General features: G+C 39.4%; 1 protein-coding gene across 1 annotated transcript in view; it reads left to right on the forward strand.

Moving 5' to 3' along the window:
• Window positions 1–16,855, forward strand: part of slc7a8a (solute carrier family 7 member 8a) — a 19,791-nt gene extending 2,936 nt beyond the window's left edge. Inside the window, exons 2-11 of the mRNA XM_032544116.1 lie at window positions 3,622–3,826; window positions 6,920–7,071; window positions 11,005–11,130; window positions 12,055–12,208; window positions 12,691–12,814; window positions 13,111–13,214; window positions 13,511–13,607; window positions 13,754–13,903; window positions 14,094–14,271; window positions 14,890–16,855. Of these exons, the coding sequence (XP_032400007.1) occupies window positions 3,622–3,826; window positions 6,920–7,071; window positions 11,005–11,130; window positions 12,055–12,208; window positions 12,691–12,814; window positions 13,111–13,214; window positions 13,511–13,607; window positions 13,754–13,903; window positions 14,094–14,271; window positions 14,890–14,978 (1,379 nt within the window). The 3' untranslated portion in view covers window positions 14,979–16,855. The remainder of the gene's footprint in view (window positions 1–3,621; window positions 3,827–6,919; window positions 7,072–11,004; window positions 11,131–12,054; window positions 12,209–12,690; window positions 12,815–13,110; window positions 13,215–13,510; window positions 13,608–13,753; window positions 13,904–14,093; window positions 14,272–14,889) is intronic.
• Window positions 16,856–18,157: the final 1,302 nt, after the last annotated feature.

Raw genomic sequence — 18,157 nt, forward strand, 5'->3', positions numbered from 1 at the left:
ACACACACACACACACACACACACATATACACATACACGCACACACACATATAAATCCAGAATCGTGCAAAACCAGAATTTGGGATTAGAAGTGAACTTTTGGCCACTTGGAAGAAGACTTCACCCTGATTATGCTGTTTTATTAGCTTGCCTGGCTAAGCCATGTCTGAGCTGGACTCCAGTCTACGTTTGTTGTAATTGAATTGCTGCTCAACTTCACATCACTTTAATTAAACAAGCTGTTTTATGCTATCACAGTAGCTTTTCATCCCGAGTTGGTGGAAGTTGGCAATGGTAATGATAACACCAAACCCTTCCTCTTTCTCACAAATTTCTCCAGTGTTGTAAATTGCTTTGGTACAATAATAACTCATACACATGCACGCACACAGGGCCTGCAGGGTCTGTGCGGGGCTGGCTGAGGGCCAAGCAGCAGATTGCTTCAGATTGGTGGCTGTTTAAACAGGGATTTAACGCCGGGTGGAAATGCAACAACTAATCTTAGAGGGCTTTATAAAGGCTGATTAGGGTTATATCATAATGCCGCACAAACACACACATGCTTGTTAATATTCATAGCCTGCTGCTGCTGGCGTGAGCGTGGCATTCAATTTTGTGTCATGGAGGCCCTAACAAATAACAAAACAATTTATTTCTCTCATTGATTCTCAGTGTTCGCAAGCTTGGACTTCACTTAAGATGTAACTATGCAGTTTTTGTTTTGTCTATAGCTTCACAAAATGTATCTCCATAGTGTGTATGCATTTTCAATTACTTTCTGGCATGTTACAAACCAAAGGATTATTAATTGTTGAGAAAATTATTGGCAGATTAAATGATACTGAAAATGCTGAACAGTAATATATAATGATACAGCTTAACAACGTAAAACATTTAATCTGCCACAAAATTAGAATTAATCGGAAAAGTAAGATTACATTCTAGAAACTAAATCTAAAACCATAAAAAATACATTGTGTCAATTCTAAAGTGGAGCCTCAGCCTGTTGCTGTTAGAAGGCATCAGACAAAGTCCAAGAGGAACAGAAACGTGCTCAGAGAGCATGTCTGAGACCAAACCTCTTCCTTTGCAAAGCAGTAATGAGATCAGGAGAATATCACAATATCCTGTCCTTAAAGAGGTTGAGGCCTGCAGAGATTTGTAAAAAAAATCCAGAAATATGACAAAGAGACACGTGGTTAGATGTGATGCACACTGCCGAGACATTCAACAGTTTGACTTTGACTTTTTATCCACTGCTTCCTAAAGTTGATATAAATGTGCATTTGGTCTTAGATTTAGGTCAAGAGAGAGCCAGCAGTTTAGCAACTGCATGTTAAAAAAAAAAAAAAAAAAAGCCTTGTTCCCCCTGGGTCTGTTTGGAGACAAAAGGATGTGAAAACTATCAGAAGAACAGGAAACCCGAAGAGATACCACACAGTCAGCATGTCACACACACTCACGTGCAATGATGCACATGACACGAACACACAACATGCTGCCGTGCATATTTGCTCACCTTGATAAAAGCACTCGCTCACCCTTAAATAGAAGTCTAAATAAGAACTCATTCAAACCAGAACTTTTATCTGACTCTGCAGAAGCATATCAGGGACTTTGCAACAGAGGAAAATGCTGAGTCAACACATTGCTGTTGTTTCCCCCTACATGTCAAAGGTCATGCACTGAAGACCACTGCTGACATAAAGATGTCAGCATGACCTGTGGTTTGATGGTTTGTCGTGATTTTCATCCTTCACCTGCAACTGGAGTTACATAAATGAGCGGCTGTCCTCAGCACTGACGCATATTGAATCTGTTAAAGTTAAATAAATGGTGCATGGTCTCATGCTTTCAGTTGAGCGGCTTGGCATATGTTCCGATTTTGCTTTAGATTTACCTGATAGTCTTTTCCTTCAGGCGCTGGAGGAGTCAATATTAACATATCAGCGTGTTTTTCTGCAACTAACTATTATTTGGGAATTAATCTATAATTTATAGTAGTTTAGTCCAGTGGTTCCCAAACCTTTTACTTTTTGACCCCTTAAAGCAAGTCAATGTCTGCTACTGACCCGTCATCACAGGTTAAGGCCTCATAAGTTATGAGCTGTTGACTGAAACTGAAAAAGATTTTGTTTTCTCAGATTATTATACTTGAAGGATTATAGAGACCTGTAGATGTGTGTGTCTAATAGCTAAAAAATAAAAAATATATCAATCTGCAAGGATTTAAACTAAGAAAAGCCGGAAATTCATCCATTTTAGAAGCAGGAACAAGCAAATATTTGTCATTTCTACATTACAAATTGTGTAAATTACTCCTATTATGTTGTCACACTGTGCCCCAAAAAGTAATAAATTGTTCATTGACCGTTCAGGAAAGATTACCTACCCTTCATTTAACTCTGCAGGCGGAACTTTGACTTTTGTACTTTATATTGCCACTCAGCCTATTATCCAGTTATGATTCAAAGCCTTCAACCTTTGACCCCAATGCCTTTTTTTATTGCCCGCTAAGTTCAAGCACAGTCAACCCAGTGATAGTAAGCTCCTAAAACTCAGCTGTGTCGAAGCCTCATCAGACAGGAGTGAATCTGTCCAGTGGCTCCATCCGGCTTCTTTTTAAGGTCGGACTAGAACCCCAGTCGTCTGTCCCTCCATCTTTTAGCTCCTGTGTAAAATGCCTGGCACACTGATGCTCATTGAATCTGTCAGGACATTATTCTCCCCCCTCTGAATTTACCTCCAATCCCTCCTCCCTCTTCTCACTCTTTGCACTCTGTCACCCCACTCTCTATCTTGCTCCTTCTACTCATAACTCTGTCAACTCAGCAGATTACAAGTTTCCCACTTTACCTAATGGCTCAGCTGCTTTTTTTATTCCAAACATTAACAGGAACAAAAAAATGACAGTTTGTGGGTTTTAGGTGGGGTTTTGTGCAGTAACTATTTCTTAGCGGTTTAAGATGTAGGTGTAGTGACTTCCTAGAGTCTTATTGTCTCAGGGAGGTGGCCAGGTTTGGTGTCATCACACTTGCTGAGGTGGCTTGTACATTGGTTTGTGTTTGAATTAATTAGTGCGCTTTAAAAGTGTTTTCATGCACACTTTTGTACTTCAGGCCGAGCTAGGCTATCTGTTTCTCCCTGTTTCCAGTCTTTATGCTAAGATAGGCTAATTTTCTCCCTGTTCTTGCTCCATACACATACATGAGAGTGTTAAAGATCTAAAGTTGTTACAAGAGACACATTAAATACATTTGTATATAATGGTTAAAATTGTAATACTAAACCCTACACTTCCCATAATGCAACAGGATAGTATATTTTTGGCTCACAGCCTTCAGACTACACTCCCCCAGTTTGTAATCCAGGCTTTTTAACATAATGGCATCACTTGAGTTATTTTCTCAGACTTGATAAAGCTCATTCAGAGCTGTAGCGACGCTGTAATGTGTCAAAATGGTGGAATGCCCCTTTAAATACTCTAAATATCCCACATAAAAACCTACTTTGTTTTGCTCATTCATGTAAACACTACAGCTTCTCACGACAATGCTGACAACAACCTCTTATTCATTCTGCACTGAAACCTGACCCCTCTCTCTTCCCTCCCTCCACCAGGTAACATTATCGGCTCAGGTATCTTCGTCAGTCCGAAGGGAGTGATGGAGAACGCCAGCTCCGTGGGTGTTGCCCTGATCGTCTGGATCATCACGGGCATCATCACAGCCATTGGGGCGCTGTGCTACGCCGAGCTAGGCGTCACCATCCCCAAGTCTGGGGGAGACTACTCCTACGTCAAGGACATCTTTGGAGGACTGGCTGGGTGAGACATTCAGTCATTTACTGAAACAGTAGTGAAACAAGTCATTGGAAACAATATGAGGGGCGTTCAGGTGTATTTTCACATGCTTTTTGCAGATGGGATTTTGAGTCAGTAAGCAAGACACATCAAATGAGACTGACGTATGTGAGTGGTAAGCAAGTGCAAGGAAAGAGAAAGCTTTTGACAATATGTGACATTTACAGGAAACTATAGTACCGTTGGGGTTTTTCTGGGGTTTTTGATTTGACATTTAAGAATGTGTGCAAAAAAGTGCTTGTGTTTTCAAGATGTAAAGCAGTGGTTATCCTTTTTTTTTTTTTATTTAACCAAAGACAGACATTAAAAGCTACTTTTTGTAATAATCTAAGATTATTTGGAGGTAAAGGGTAGATTTATTTATGATCAAACTTTTTGCTGACTCTCAGGTCACTTAGGTTTGATAAACCTCCCGGTCAAAAGGACTGTCTAGTGAATGTATGAGCAGTTTTATTAGAAGAAGGGGCCTCCCAAACAATTATAGTTAAATTGACGTGGATTTAGGTGAGCATACCACCATGTCTAGATGCCTCTCTTTATCCTGGTGGATGAGCCTGCTCATATACGTCAGACATCTTGATCCAAAGCAGGGGGCCTTAAACCTGAAGCCGGTAGATTCCCAAGCAGTAAAAGATAGTTTACAAATGTGAGGCTGCTGTGTGGTTTTACATCTTTGTCAACCAGTTTTGAATTGACTTTCTGCCCACAGCTTCTTCCATTCATCCATAAGGTAACGCTTCTTACAGGAAACGCTTGGGAACCATACTTTCCAAGTGAAACAATGTTGTTTGTTAGCGTCGATCTAACACACCCTGTGCCTTTGCCTAGACTGTAAACATAGATTAGACCATTGTTTTTCCAAGTATCACAAGGATACATATTATCAAGGTATTTTGAGAGAGGAATTCCACAAGACAAAACAGACAATGATTGTTTTTGTCCCTTTGTACAGTTGCTATCAATACACATCAATGGACGTTCACTTCCAGGGGCTCGGTAGTTTGGTTTGAAGTGTTGGGGCCACACTATTTCCCTGTGCCCTCCATCTAGCATAAATAAACCTTGTTCAAGTGGTGTTTGTTTTTGTTGTCCTGCACCTTTTATCCCTAAATGTGTGTGAATGTGGGAAGCAGTTATGCGTACTGTATACATCAGGAACTGCAGTAATAGAAACACTTACATCACCATGTTGCAGCTGGGGGAAGCATATAGACAAAGGGGAAGAGCATGTAAAGTTGTATGCTCAAACACAACTTGAATGGACAGCGTTTCAAGTACAAAGACTCTTTGTATTGTCAGACTAACAAGGGTTGTGTTACAACCATAATGAGCAGTATATAGACTACTATAGATGCCACAGTCATTGTGTGAAACTAGTTATAGCGGGATTGTGAAATAGGCTATAAAAAAATAAGCATTTACTTATGCTACTAAATCCTCTAGTTGTTCTCCACACACAGGACTAGCAGAGAATTTAAGTAGAAGTACCAAAGTATAATCAGCCATATATATTAAAGTATCACATTTAAGTATGTAATAAATCATATTCATTGATACATTAAACTGCAATCTCCATTTGAATGTTGGAGCTGGTTCATGTGGCGCTACGTCTGCTACGATACTAATACAAACACAATAACTATGGAGTTTTGGTTTGTTTCAGTCTATCATCATCTAAGTTTATCATATGTTTAACACATGAAACCCAATCTCCAAAGTAACATTAGCTGTCAGATTGATGTAGTGAGGTAAAAAGTACAATATTTCCCTGAGAAATGTAATGAAATAGAAGTATAAAGTTGCACAAAATTTAAAATTTTGTATATTACTATTATATTACTTTGTGTCAGTGTTATGGCGTCTACATTGAGGTTTCAGTCTGCATTTGAATGTTCACTTTACACACACACACACACACACACACACACACACACACACACACACACACACACACACACACATACATACACATTCCAGTAAGACACAAGCCTGTTAACGCAGTCAGCTGTAATGATCCTTTTATAAGCTATCAGGGAATTCCATGTAAAAAAAAACTAGTCTGGTTGTCCCTGCTGCACTCAAATAAACCCTCATGCTCTCCTTTATCTCATCTCACCGTCTCGCACACTTGTCCGTTTTCTCCCCCTGCATGGGTGAAGCACCAGTGACCAATCCGTGTAACTACTGACAAGGCTTGCGTCAGTGTAGTGTGACTCATCCTCATCACTTTCTAAAACATTGAACAGCACACACTAGCTAACATCAGTAACGTGCTGCCATATTGGTGCATCGTGTTGTCCCTCCACTTCAGGTCACTGAGTCATGTCAGTAAAATTAGCCGCCCAACTGAAATTGTATTCAATTGTTAATGAATATCAGCGTACAGTGACATCCCTGAAACAAGCCCTTGAATGAGCCGTTATGTTTCCATATCAGTCACTCACTGACAGCAGGGGTTTCCCCCCCTTTGCTTTGTCATGAGGACTGCAATGAGGTACTATTTTATTGTCGTCTCTATCAGTGCACTGCTTTTTTTCATTTGATTGTTTATCTTGTCAAACATTATAGCAAAAAAGCCCAAGGTGGCATCTTGAAATACCTTAATTGTCTGAAAAACACAAAGATAATCAATTTAAATTTGACACAAATCAGTAAAAAAAAGCAGCAAATTCTCATGTTCTCAGGCCGTTACCAGCATGTTTGCTTTTTAAAAGACTTAAATTGAACAACACATTTATTAAGTGATTAGGTGTTCAATCCATGAATCATTTTATTGACTATTAATTGTTTCAGCGGTGCATGTTTCAGTACATTAAGAAGTTATTAAATAGGTGAGAGGTCTAGAATGGTAGGAAACAGAGTTCAGATTTCTGCCACCTGCCTCAAAAAAGAACCTGCTGTGAATGAAAATGTGTAAATGGGAGGATGTATACATGTGCCATGTGCCTTTTTCATGTGTTCATCCTGTTTATCCCCCGCCTTTGTGTGCTCCTGACACCCTACTGTTTCTCCCATGCCTCTATGTTTGTCACTGTTTCTAATTCCTTTTTGCCTCAGGTTCCTGCGTCTGTGGATCGCCGTGCTGGTGATCTATCCTACCAACCAGGCTGTGATCGCGCTGACGTTTTCAAACTACGTCCTGCAGCCTCTCTTCCCGACATGCTTCCCGCCGGAGAACGGCCTGCGTCTGCTGGCTGCTGTCTGCCTCTGTGAGTAATACCGAAGTTTGGACACAAACACATGCTTGTTGTTGTTGCCCACAGACATGTTTCCTAACGCAGAACATTCCTTGAATGGCTGAGTAAAACTCCCTTAAAGCAAGGTTTCACAGAGTTCAAGGGTTTTCCTTGCCTCACAAGGCTAGACAAGTAGGTTAATATACAGTGCCACAGTTATGTACAATAGTACCTGTGTAACCAGTATTGGGGATTAGCTTAACGTGTAAGGCGTATGTCATGATCATGCCAGGAATATTCATTGCAGGGATTTAGCGCATAAATCTTTTACCACGGCTCTCTGTAAAATCATTTGTCTCAACTGTATTTCTGTATTGAGAAATGCTTATTTGCTTTCTTTTGCCGAGAATTTGATGAGAAGACTGCAACAATTTGTCCATGTGTTGCGAGATATATTCGCTGCTTAGGTTGTTTCATTTGAAGAGTTTGTAGAAGCTTGAATAGGGGAAACAATCTGTATTTCATATAAAAAGAAGCAAATTAGACTAAAGTCTGGAAAAAGAAACACATTTGTGTTGTTCAGAATATATATATTTTTGTCACAGAATGTTTAGGAAAATGTTCACTGACAACATAAATCATATTTCCTTTCCACAAAACACCTGCTAGTAACAACTACAGCCTCTTTAAACGTTTTTATAGCTATGTTTGAACAAATTGGTGCAACTGAAAATATTGTCTTAAAGACAGGTTTGCACTTGTAAATGAATCTACCCGTATGAGAAACATTTTACAAATGAAACTCTTTCTTCAAAGAAGTACACTTTTTCTGGTGAGCGAGCTCACAGCTCCGACTCCACACTGATTCAGTCTTAATTATCTAGTGAAGAGTGCAGGTAGCCTAAAGAAATACCGCAAAAGAACATTCTTTTTTTGATTAGGCTTGTTGAGACAGACTTAAATGTTGAAAAAACAAAAGGAATGGGTACGCAAATGCTGACACAGTTACAAAACAGTTAAATATTCAGGGTTGAGCAAAATGTAAAAGTACTTCACATACTGTGCATTGCTACGTATTTAACAGTAAAGCACGTGTTCCACTGCAGCAGCATTCACTCTGTTGGTTGCAGTTGCATCATCACAGCTGTCACATATTGTCGGAATTATGTTTATCCAGTTTTCCTAGTATTTACTTTGACGCTCCTATGTTTTTTAACCCTCAGACAGAGGTCATCTAATACAAGATAGCAAAGCAGTTAGAGGAGTATAGCACTAATAAGTGAAACTGTGAAGACAAATGGGGGAATGTGTTGCCACTGACATGACAGTGGTTGATTTAAATCACTTAACTAAATTCACACACACACTGGCCAAATACTGCAAGCAGCTTTTAGATAGACAGACAGACGTGGACACTGGGGAAAATTGTGTATTGTGTGATGACATTTAGGGAGGAATAGTGAGTGCGTAAATATGCAATATTCTTTTAGCCATTACCACTAAATGCTTTTCAGGAAAGGGGAACTTTGCCGAAACATTGCTGAGTCAAAAGGGTTTTTGCATGTCTTTTGAGTGGTCAGGGTTCTTCAGGAAAAAGTAGTATGTTTTTGTTACTGATCTCCAAAGGTTTTTTTTTCCGTCCTGTGGCATGCTGTTCACTGGCAGATGGCCTCAGTTGGCTGCCCTGTTTGGTGTGACAAAATGGAAATCTCACTTTCCAATGGCATGCACATTAACACACGCAGACACACACACACTTGTACTCAGTGAACCAAGAGTTCCACTACTTTGTTACCTTTGCCAAATAAGTTGTGTGGGTCAGTCAGCAGAACATCACAAAGACAGAACCTCGATGTCTACTATAATAGAGAAAAAATCAAAAATCTCTTTTATTCCTCGCATAAAGTTCTTCATAAACGGACACGTGGTGCAGCTATTGTGTCCAGTCTACGCTAATAAAACCTTTCTTTGCACATGACCTCACCAGTTTTATTAAAATCTGTTGGCATGCTTTTGAGATACTCTGCTAACCAACACACAAACATTTTGACAGAGGTAAATACAGCACTGCACTCTCTAAAGGCTTCGCTTGGGTGTATAAGACCCATTGAGCAACATTTACCTGTCTTTCTTGTCTCACTTTATATAACGCTTGAAGCCAACAGTCCTTAGCTCTGACAAGAACTGCTAGCAGTCATGACTGGTTTGTTTTTAGTTTTGGTTGAGCCAATAGAAAGATGTCCTTAGGACAGATTCAGTCAATGATGTCATCCTTGTTGTTTATAGGCTCAACATGCATCTGCTTCTCTGTTTACACATTACTTTGATTTCCCAGATCTGGCCCCTCGCAGAATATTATGTAATAGTGTGCAGGTTACGTATTTACCTACAAATCCAGTTCAGATTTAGAGACCAAACCAGATGCGGCCAATCGCTGGCAGGTCCGGTCATTTCAATCTTGCAGGGCAAGGGTTTTTCAAGGTGTACCATTTCAAAAACATGTTGGGGATTCTCGCTGGGATGGCGGAGGGGGAGGTCATAACTGTCATGTTTACCAGCAGGCTCATAGTTAACTCTGCAAGTTACCATACATAAGTTTGTATACTCAGCTTACAGACAGCTGAGCGACCCCCCTTCGCCTTTATGGTTCGAAGAATGTGGGTTTATATGTTTACTAGCAGCCTGCCAGGTGTTGTTACTGTAATGCAGTTCTTTGGCAAAAGATCATCTGGTTCTTACAACAACTTCTGTGTAATGGTGAATTAAGAGGTTTCTGATGTATTTACTCAGGGCTGCATCAGTTGTATTTTAGTTCAGCGTGCCTGTGTGTACACAACATACAACTCAAGTCCTAAGCTGATCTGGGTGTTAAAACTTTCTCCTTTCCGGTTTTTTTTGCTGCTATTATCCCTTCCTGCAACTCTTGTTCTGTCTGCTGTTGTAATTTGTGTTAATGCTGTAGGAAGTTAATACAAATTTAAAAAAACACTCACCAACCTACATCTCTACAACAATTACAAAAACCACTCTTTGCACTTGTCTCTTTATCTGCATCCAATACACACATCTGCAGTGTCAGTGCAGACCCATGCATGTCTGTTCATGTGCATCTCCCTTTGTTCCCTGCAGTGGCAGTTCAAAGTTATTTAATGTGATAATCTTAATCCCACAGAGTCAAACACGCACGTTATTTAATGGCACCCTATTGGCCTGAACCCATTGGCCTGTTGCACCCAGCAGTACAGATCAAATCCATTATCTCTGTCTGTGTTAGTGTCAGTCTTAGGTTGAAGTGAGATAAATAGCATTTCCAAATGTATTTTCAAATCTGGAGTTTGGAATCTTTACATTACATTGTAAAATAAATTATGTTAAGACACGTTGAGTGTGCTGATATCTTTTTATCTTTTTCCACTTGTTGGCCTGACATCAATTCACTTTTCCCTCAAGTAACAGTAACCAGTTATTTTTACGTCTTCATCTTTTCTTGGGAAATAATCAGTTTTACTACTACAACAATGCACTGACAGTTCCTTTACCAGCTCAATAAAACAGTCAACACATAAACCTTTATCTACTACATTCACCCCATAGCATAATCAGTTTACAACCTTTTGTTACTGTCAGTGCTAACTCGTATCGTGCAGCACATTATTCAAACCTACCAAATTTTAGTGGAGCAATCCCAACATTTCCAAAGCTATCATTATGCCAGGCCGAATTTTGGGGGAATTAGTATAAACTGATGCCCAACACACGCAGAATGTGATAAAATGGTGCACTCATAAAACAAATTGGAGTTTTGGGTTTGAATATGTCACAGTGTAAACAGCATTAGCGCTTAAGTAAAGAGTTGGAACAAGCTGATACAAAATAAAATTGGCACTTTAGGAGGAAACACAATGGTAAAACTGGGGGTAGAATAAATAAGCATTACATTTTACTGTGTTTTCTTTGTGCATCTAGTGCTGCTGACATGGGTGAACTGCTCCAGTGTTAGGTGGGCCACTAGAGTGCAGGACATGTTCACCGCCGGAAAACTGCTGGCCCTCGCCCTCATCATCATCATGGGCATTGTGCAGATCTGCAAGGGTAAGCACAATGAGTGCATATGTCCACAATACATTCCACCTTTGTCTGGCATCTATGTGTGAAAGGAAAAAAAAGTCACTCAAACACACTCGCGGTCACCGGGGGCATCTTCACTCACTCGAGACAGTACAGACGCTCTGTGGACGCTGCAAGAGTCAGTGAGTTTCTGGGGCCCCTTTTCAAATTGCTAGTATCAGCACGCCTGTGTGCTTTTGCTGTCACAGTATGGCTGAGGGCCAGTTGTTACAGGGGACAGAGAGAGAAGGCCCCTAAAACAACAAAATGGGGATTTTTGTGCGACTCTTTGAAGTTAAATGAAGTTTCAGGTTCAGTGGCTGATTTGATGGGAGACTTTAGGTCATATTTGAGGGATGGTATGAGACAGTACAAATACTTTAATGCTCTCTGAAAACATGCCTCAAGAAGGGATTTCAGGAAACATATAACAACAAATGAAAAATTAGGAAGATTTATGGATGGTTTAGACATTCACCCTAAAACAAATTGTTTGATAATCTCTGATTGGGAGCTCTGGGAGCACCGAACAAGTCACTTTACAGGATTTAGCAGAATGTTTTTTACAACTTGTTTTACACACCCTGATCACATTAGATGATGGTTTTCAGATGGGTTCCCTCACAGCAAGCCCAAAACTTAAATGGAAAACATTTGTTTACCCCCAAAGCTAAACAACATTAGCAAACCCAAGACAAATTCTCAGGAAAGACCTATTTAGTTAGAAAAGGTCATATAAATGAACATAAGGAATGCAGAAAACCTTGACTAAATGAGACGATTTTGATGGCGAACTAGTATGAAAAGACATAAAAAAGAAAAGAAAAAAAGGGTGGGGTTTCTGATATTATAAAATGTTGTCAATTAAAAATGTCACCTAAACATGTTTGCATTATCTATCTCCTGTAGGAGACTACTACTGGCTTGAGCCAGCCAATGCCTTTGAGCCATTCCAGGACTATGATGTGGGTTTGATAGCCTTAGCTTTCCTACAAGGCTCCTTCGCCTACGGAGGGTGGAACTTCCTCAACTACGTCACAGAGGAGCTGGTGGACCCCTACGTGTAAGATGCTTTATTCTGATTCTCATATCTCTAGAAATATTTTTTGCTACTGTTAGAAAACCACCTTCCCACAGTACTGAATGGCTCATAGCCATGGGATAGTAATATAGTTGTTTTAAAAGCTGCTAGTACAGTAGCTATTTCAGTGATTAGCAGTAGCATACCAGCTAAGCTTCCTAGTTTAATCCATTTTCTTAAAGCTCTCTGAAATGTATTCAACTTAGCATGAGATAATTCTCACCATCATCCCCAGTGTCTGGCCACTGACCTAGAAACAAATAAAATGGTTTTCTGTCTTCATTATCTCTGCATTTTCTGTCTTTTAAACAATCCCAAGTTTTTAATAATCTTGGTATCCATTAATTCACTTCCCCTAATGTACCATTTTTAATTTTCTCCTTTAAATCGTCCCCTATACTCCCTTTTCTTAAGCTTTCCTCCTCATTCTGTCTCCTAATTATTGCTGTTTCTGTCTTCTCCAGGAATCTTCCTCGTGCCATCTTCATCTCCATCCCCCTCGTGACTTTCGTTTACGTCTTTGCCAACATCGCCTACGTCACGGCCATGAGTCCCCAGGAGCTGCTCGCCTCAAACGCGGTTGCCGTGGTGAGTATCTCAGCGCATGACGTAGGATGCTCAAACACACGCCTTGATAGTAGAACGACTGTCTCCCTCTAGTGAGTGAAACGTGTTGGTTGATACCTTTTGAACGTCATTCAGTGCATTCATTAAAGTGTCTTGAGATAACTCTTGTTATGATTTGATACTGTAAATAAAATTTTATTGAATTATGGTAGTGAACACATTGACACATGATGAAGTAAGCATCTTACCGTCAGCCTGTGTGTCTGCCTCCTTTCATCCAACCTCTAACCTCCATCCTCCCGCTCCTCTTTTACTAGACGTTTGGTGAGAAGCTGCTGGGAGTCATGTCGTGGATCATGCCCATCTCTGTGGCTCTCTCCACATTCGGGGGAGTCAATGGCTCCCTCTTCACCTCTTCCAGGTTAGTTGGCTCGGTAACAGCTTTGATTTCAATTTCCTCGCGGGAGTCATCCCAAAAGGATCAATAAAGTCTAGTCTAAGTTGATTAGATGGGATTTACTATGTGTGGGCAATGCACCAGCTGCCAGCAATGCACTTCAATAATTGCAGTGAATATATATTATCTACTCCCATTCATCTTAAACCTCTGCAAAACGCTTTCTAATATTTCATTTTCACCATAAAAAGTGTAGATGTACTGTAGACTTAAATACCGTACATGCAATAACTGAATTATTGCATCTCTGCCTCTCACAGATTGTTCTTTGCTGGAGCCAGAGAGGGCCACCTCCCCAGTCTGCTGGCCATGATTCATGTGAAACGCTGCACTCCCATCCCTGCTCTGCTCTTCACTGTGAGTACCGCTCTCACCGCTACACTCCCCGTACATTACTTCCTTCAGATATGTTGCGTTCTGTCTCTCGTGAAACACAGAAAAACCAACCACAAATTATCAAACTTCTTGCCTCTGACCCTCCTTTTCTCCCTCTTCTTCCTCAGTGCCTGTCTACCCTGCTTATGCTGTGCACCAGCGACATGTACACCCTCATCAACTATGTGGGCTTCATCAACTACCTCTTCTACGGAGTCACTGTCGCCGGGCAGATTGTCCTTCGTATTAAACAGCCCGACATTCACCGACCAATCAAGGTGTGTTTATGAGGTGCTTTTGGTCCACTTTGAACCTGGTCGTGTCTCATAAAAACAGCCATAAAAAGCACATTTCATACAAAAACTCACAATAGTCAGATGCAAAAAGAAGAAATATTATACAAACTGCCAAATGATCGTCTCTACATGAGTGTAATACGTTGTTGCTTTGTTCTCCCTTACCTTCCAGATCAGCCTCATCTGGCCGGTCATTTACCTCCTTTTCTGGGCCTTCTTGCTCATTTTCTCCCTTTACTCTGAACCCGTGGTGTGTGGCATCGGCCTGGCCATCATGCTGACCGGTGTCCCAGTATATTTCCTGGGAGTCTACTGGGACAATAAGCCACAGTGCTTTGACGCCTTCGTTAGTAAGTTAGCTTACTGTCACGTTGTTTTCAGTGGTGAAATGTTTGACATTATTAGAACCTCAAATACATTTTATGCCATCAGGCAAGTCCATGTAATAGGTATTTGGAAAAATATGCCTATTTGTTTTCTTGGAAAGAGTTAATTGAGAAGATAATGTCTGTACACTCTGTATGGAGTGAGAGCAAGGGGGCAATTAACTTAGCAAAAGGCTAGAAGCAGGGGGAAACAGCCAGCCTGGCCTCCAGCTCTAAAGCTCACATATTAATAACACGTTTGTTTAATCAGTAACAACACAGAAATGTACAAACGACAGTTTGTGGTTTTTGGAGGGAGTCACACAGGGTTGTTATTTTTGTAAGTAAGCATGCCTGGCTCTTCCTCAATACTGACTTGACAGAAAGAGGTATTGATCTTTTCTAACTTCTGGTAAGACAATTAATATTACGTATGAAGTATTCTTTTAACACAGTACTTGAAAACATGGTTGAATTTGAATTATTTGTCCTGGGAACAATGTCATATATTAAAGAGTTTTCTTCATACATTACATGCATACTGTACTCATATGTCATTTAAAAGCCCCTTTCTTAAAAGTCTTTGTTGTTCTCTTCTTCTAGATAAGATGACGTACTTGGGCCAGAAGTTCTGCGTGGTGGTTTATCCCGACATGGGTAAGAGCGGTGGGAGCGAAGAGGAAGGAGAGTAAATGAAGGAGGCCAGGTCTCCTCTGTCCAACGCGGACGTAGACAACCATCAGTCAGCGGACTTCTAAAGATTTTATCTCCCACCTGCCTCAAAATGAACAGACATATGAAGATGCACACATGGGTGCGCGCAAACACACATGCAAACACACCACAGTTTATAGTGGATTTACTGATCAACACTTTGTCTTTCATATTGGTATTTGGTTTTATATCAATCAATAATTTTTTGTGCCAAATATAACATGAGGTATGTAGAGTTATATGACGTCAAACCTTTTTGTCTGGGGTCTTTCAGAAGTGCAATAAAGAAGGTTAGCACCTTCCAACTCCTCAATACATGCTTAATCAGTCACATGTACTACTCTTCATCATCATCATCATCATCTGCGCACTCCTACTGTAAGAGCATCATTTCATTTTTTGTATCTTTATCAAAAGACTCTTACGCTACTGTGATGGCTACCTTTTCTTTGGTTTGATTTTTGGTCTTTTTTTTTTGACACATTGGAAATGTTGCTTCTTCATCCAAGCACACCAAAGCTATATTTTGATCCTCAAAGCAGAAAATCTGATTCAGATCAAGTCATTTGTTGAAGTACACTGTTTTACTGCGTTTAGCTTTTAAAGGTGACTGTGATTCTGAAATGTTTCTCCTTTTTTTTTGTAATTGTGTTAATTGTTTATATCATTTGTCTTTGTAGTTATTTTAGTTTTAATATTTTAATTTTAGCTTTGTCGATATTCTCTTTTTCTTTTTTTTATTCAACATCATATACATCTCGGCCTATTTTTTTTTACTCTTGCGTACACCTGAAAGCTGATGTGTCATCTGTTCTTGTTAATTGCCTTAATTAGAATACAGTCTGTACTTGGGTGTCACTATAGATCTGTTTTGTCACTATAGATCTGTTTTGACTAGATCTTTTGTGGAGAGATGATTAATCCTCGAACATTGGGGTAGTTTTTATTTTTGTGGAAGTAACAAAAAAACTATAAAAAAGTGGTTCTTGTGTGGACAATACACTGACAATTAACTTGTTAAAACTGCAAGTCCAGCATGGACATAGACAACTAAAATTAATAGGCAAGACGTGCATTGTTAATACGCAAACCCCTACACCGACACATGTGAATGCCTGCGTGAAAAACAGTTTTAAAGAGGCATTGATTGTCTTACATGTTTTATGGAAGAAGTGTTTTTGTAGCTTAACATCTAGCTGTGTCTAAATATGTTTTTGTTCTTTTTTTAGGGTGTAGAAATTAGAGCTTCACACTAAATATTTTTTAATTCAATAGAAGACATTTTTAGTGCAATATTAGTATAGGCATCAGCAAAAACTGAACATGCACTCTTGAATAAACCCAATCTTTCTGGTTTGGTAATAGTTATGTATCTATACTTATATTGTATAATATAGTAACAACACTCCTGCACACATAAACACACAGTATGTACTCTTGTGTCCTCCTTTCTGTAATCTATTAGTGTCTCAGGGCGTCCCCACTGCCTTCTGCTTAAATACACTTGCCTAAAACACTTTAGACCCTAACAACTTGAGATCTGATTGATTGATATTTCTGTACTGGTGCTTTTAGATTTGTATTTCCTCAGGAGTCCATGTTTTACAGGCAATCCCAAGACAAAAATCTTACAGAGGTAAATCAATCTAACTATAAAGAATAATTAAAGTTGGGCCAGTATTGTGAAAGTTTCTTTTGTTGAACTGTAAGGGGAACAGGAGTCTTGGATGTCTTTATAAGTTCAATGATTGTGTTTTGTGCCTGTATGGTTATTGTGTATTTACAGTATACACACGTCATGGAAGTCTGTATATTGTGTCAAATAAAAACCACTGACTAAGGTGTGAATTTGTAATTCAGTGCCTCATTTATGTAGGAAAAACTGCTCCCTGACTTCGATTGCAATCATTTTAAAGAGGGTGATTACATTTTTATTAGTCAATTTTTCACATGCAACATAGTGAATTTCACATATTTAGCAAGACACTTACTGTACATAAATGAGGCCTGAAAATGAATTCCCCTCAGAAATGAAATGCTGCAACTTTGTGATAGGGAGAACTATGCAGACTAAAACCTCTACCTGCTTGTTTACTGCTTAAAATCTTAAAGTTTAACAGTGCGGATTTTGTTTTGATGTCTTACTTTCTTGCTGCTCAAGTTTCCCTAATAGGCTGCAACATCCAATTCTTGCTGTAATTCAGACCAAAACAGGCCGTCAATATGGTGGAAATATGCAGGTCTCTATGTTGTAATCCAAGCAATTATTCTTCTACCTACCCATCATCACACTACAATACACTGCCTAATAAGAATGTAGTTTCTAAATCATTATGTGTACACATTGGTCTCTAATTTAAGCTGCCATTTGCGAGCATATTTGACTGAAGTGTCTCTCAAACTTAAGTCTATTTTTATGTTTAAAATGTAAATGTACATATTGGTAGTGAGTGTGTGACAAGAATAAAAAAGAAAAAAATGCGTAAGACTTTTCACGTCTCCTTTGTACAGCTGTTTTGAAAATTGTAATAAAAAAAATGTATGAAGAATGACAAAAGGGATGCATTTTCAGCATTAACATAAATTTATTGTACTGACAAACTAATTCACAGCATATGTCCATGTCACGCAATTCTGTACACACTAAGGGGGCCAAATGGTCCTGACACAGCAATCCTGAAACTAAACGTTGTTTCTCTGAACACAAAAACAAACTGAACAATGTCCATGCAAACTGAGACCATTGTCATAGTTGGCACGTTCCTTATCTAAGCACAGTAAAATGGGCCAAATTGGTCTTAACAAATAAAACTCATATGAAATTATATAAAACATTATCCTACTGAATTGACAGTCTACTTAGGAAGTAGGTGTAAAGTAAAGTCTGTGGTACATGATTTATAATTAGTGGCATGTAAGGAAATGCTCTTATTTGCTTAATGCCTGAGAGTTAGATGACAATATCAATTTTCTCATCCAACTTTTAGTCAGAAAGTCATATGTATTTCTCAAAATATTCCTTCAACAATGCCGTTGTCCATCCTTCACAAGTCTAACTGAGGCACACGGGCGCTTTACAAGAGAGAATGACATTTGCAATGTTAATACACCCTGTAGCCTCAGATAATTATACTGAGTGAGTTGGGGCTTAAATAAT

The sequence above is a fragment of the Etheostoma spectabile genome, chromosome 19 (assembly GCF_008692095.1).
Source record: "Etheostoma spectabile isolate EspeVRDwgs_2016 chromosome 19, UIUC_Espe_1.0, whole genome shotgun sequence".
Lineage (NCBI taxonomy): Eukaryota > Metazoa > Chordata > Actinopteri > Perciformes > Percidae > Etheostoma > Etheostoma spectabile.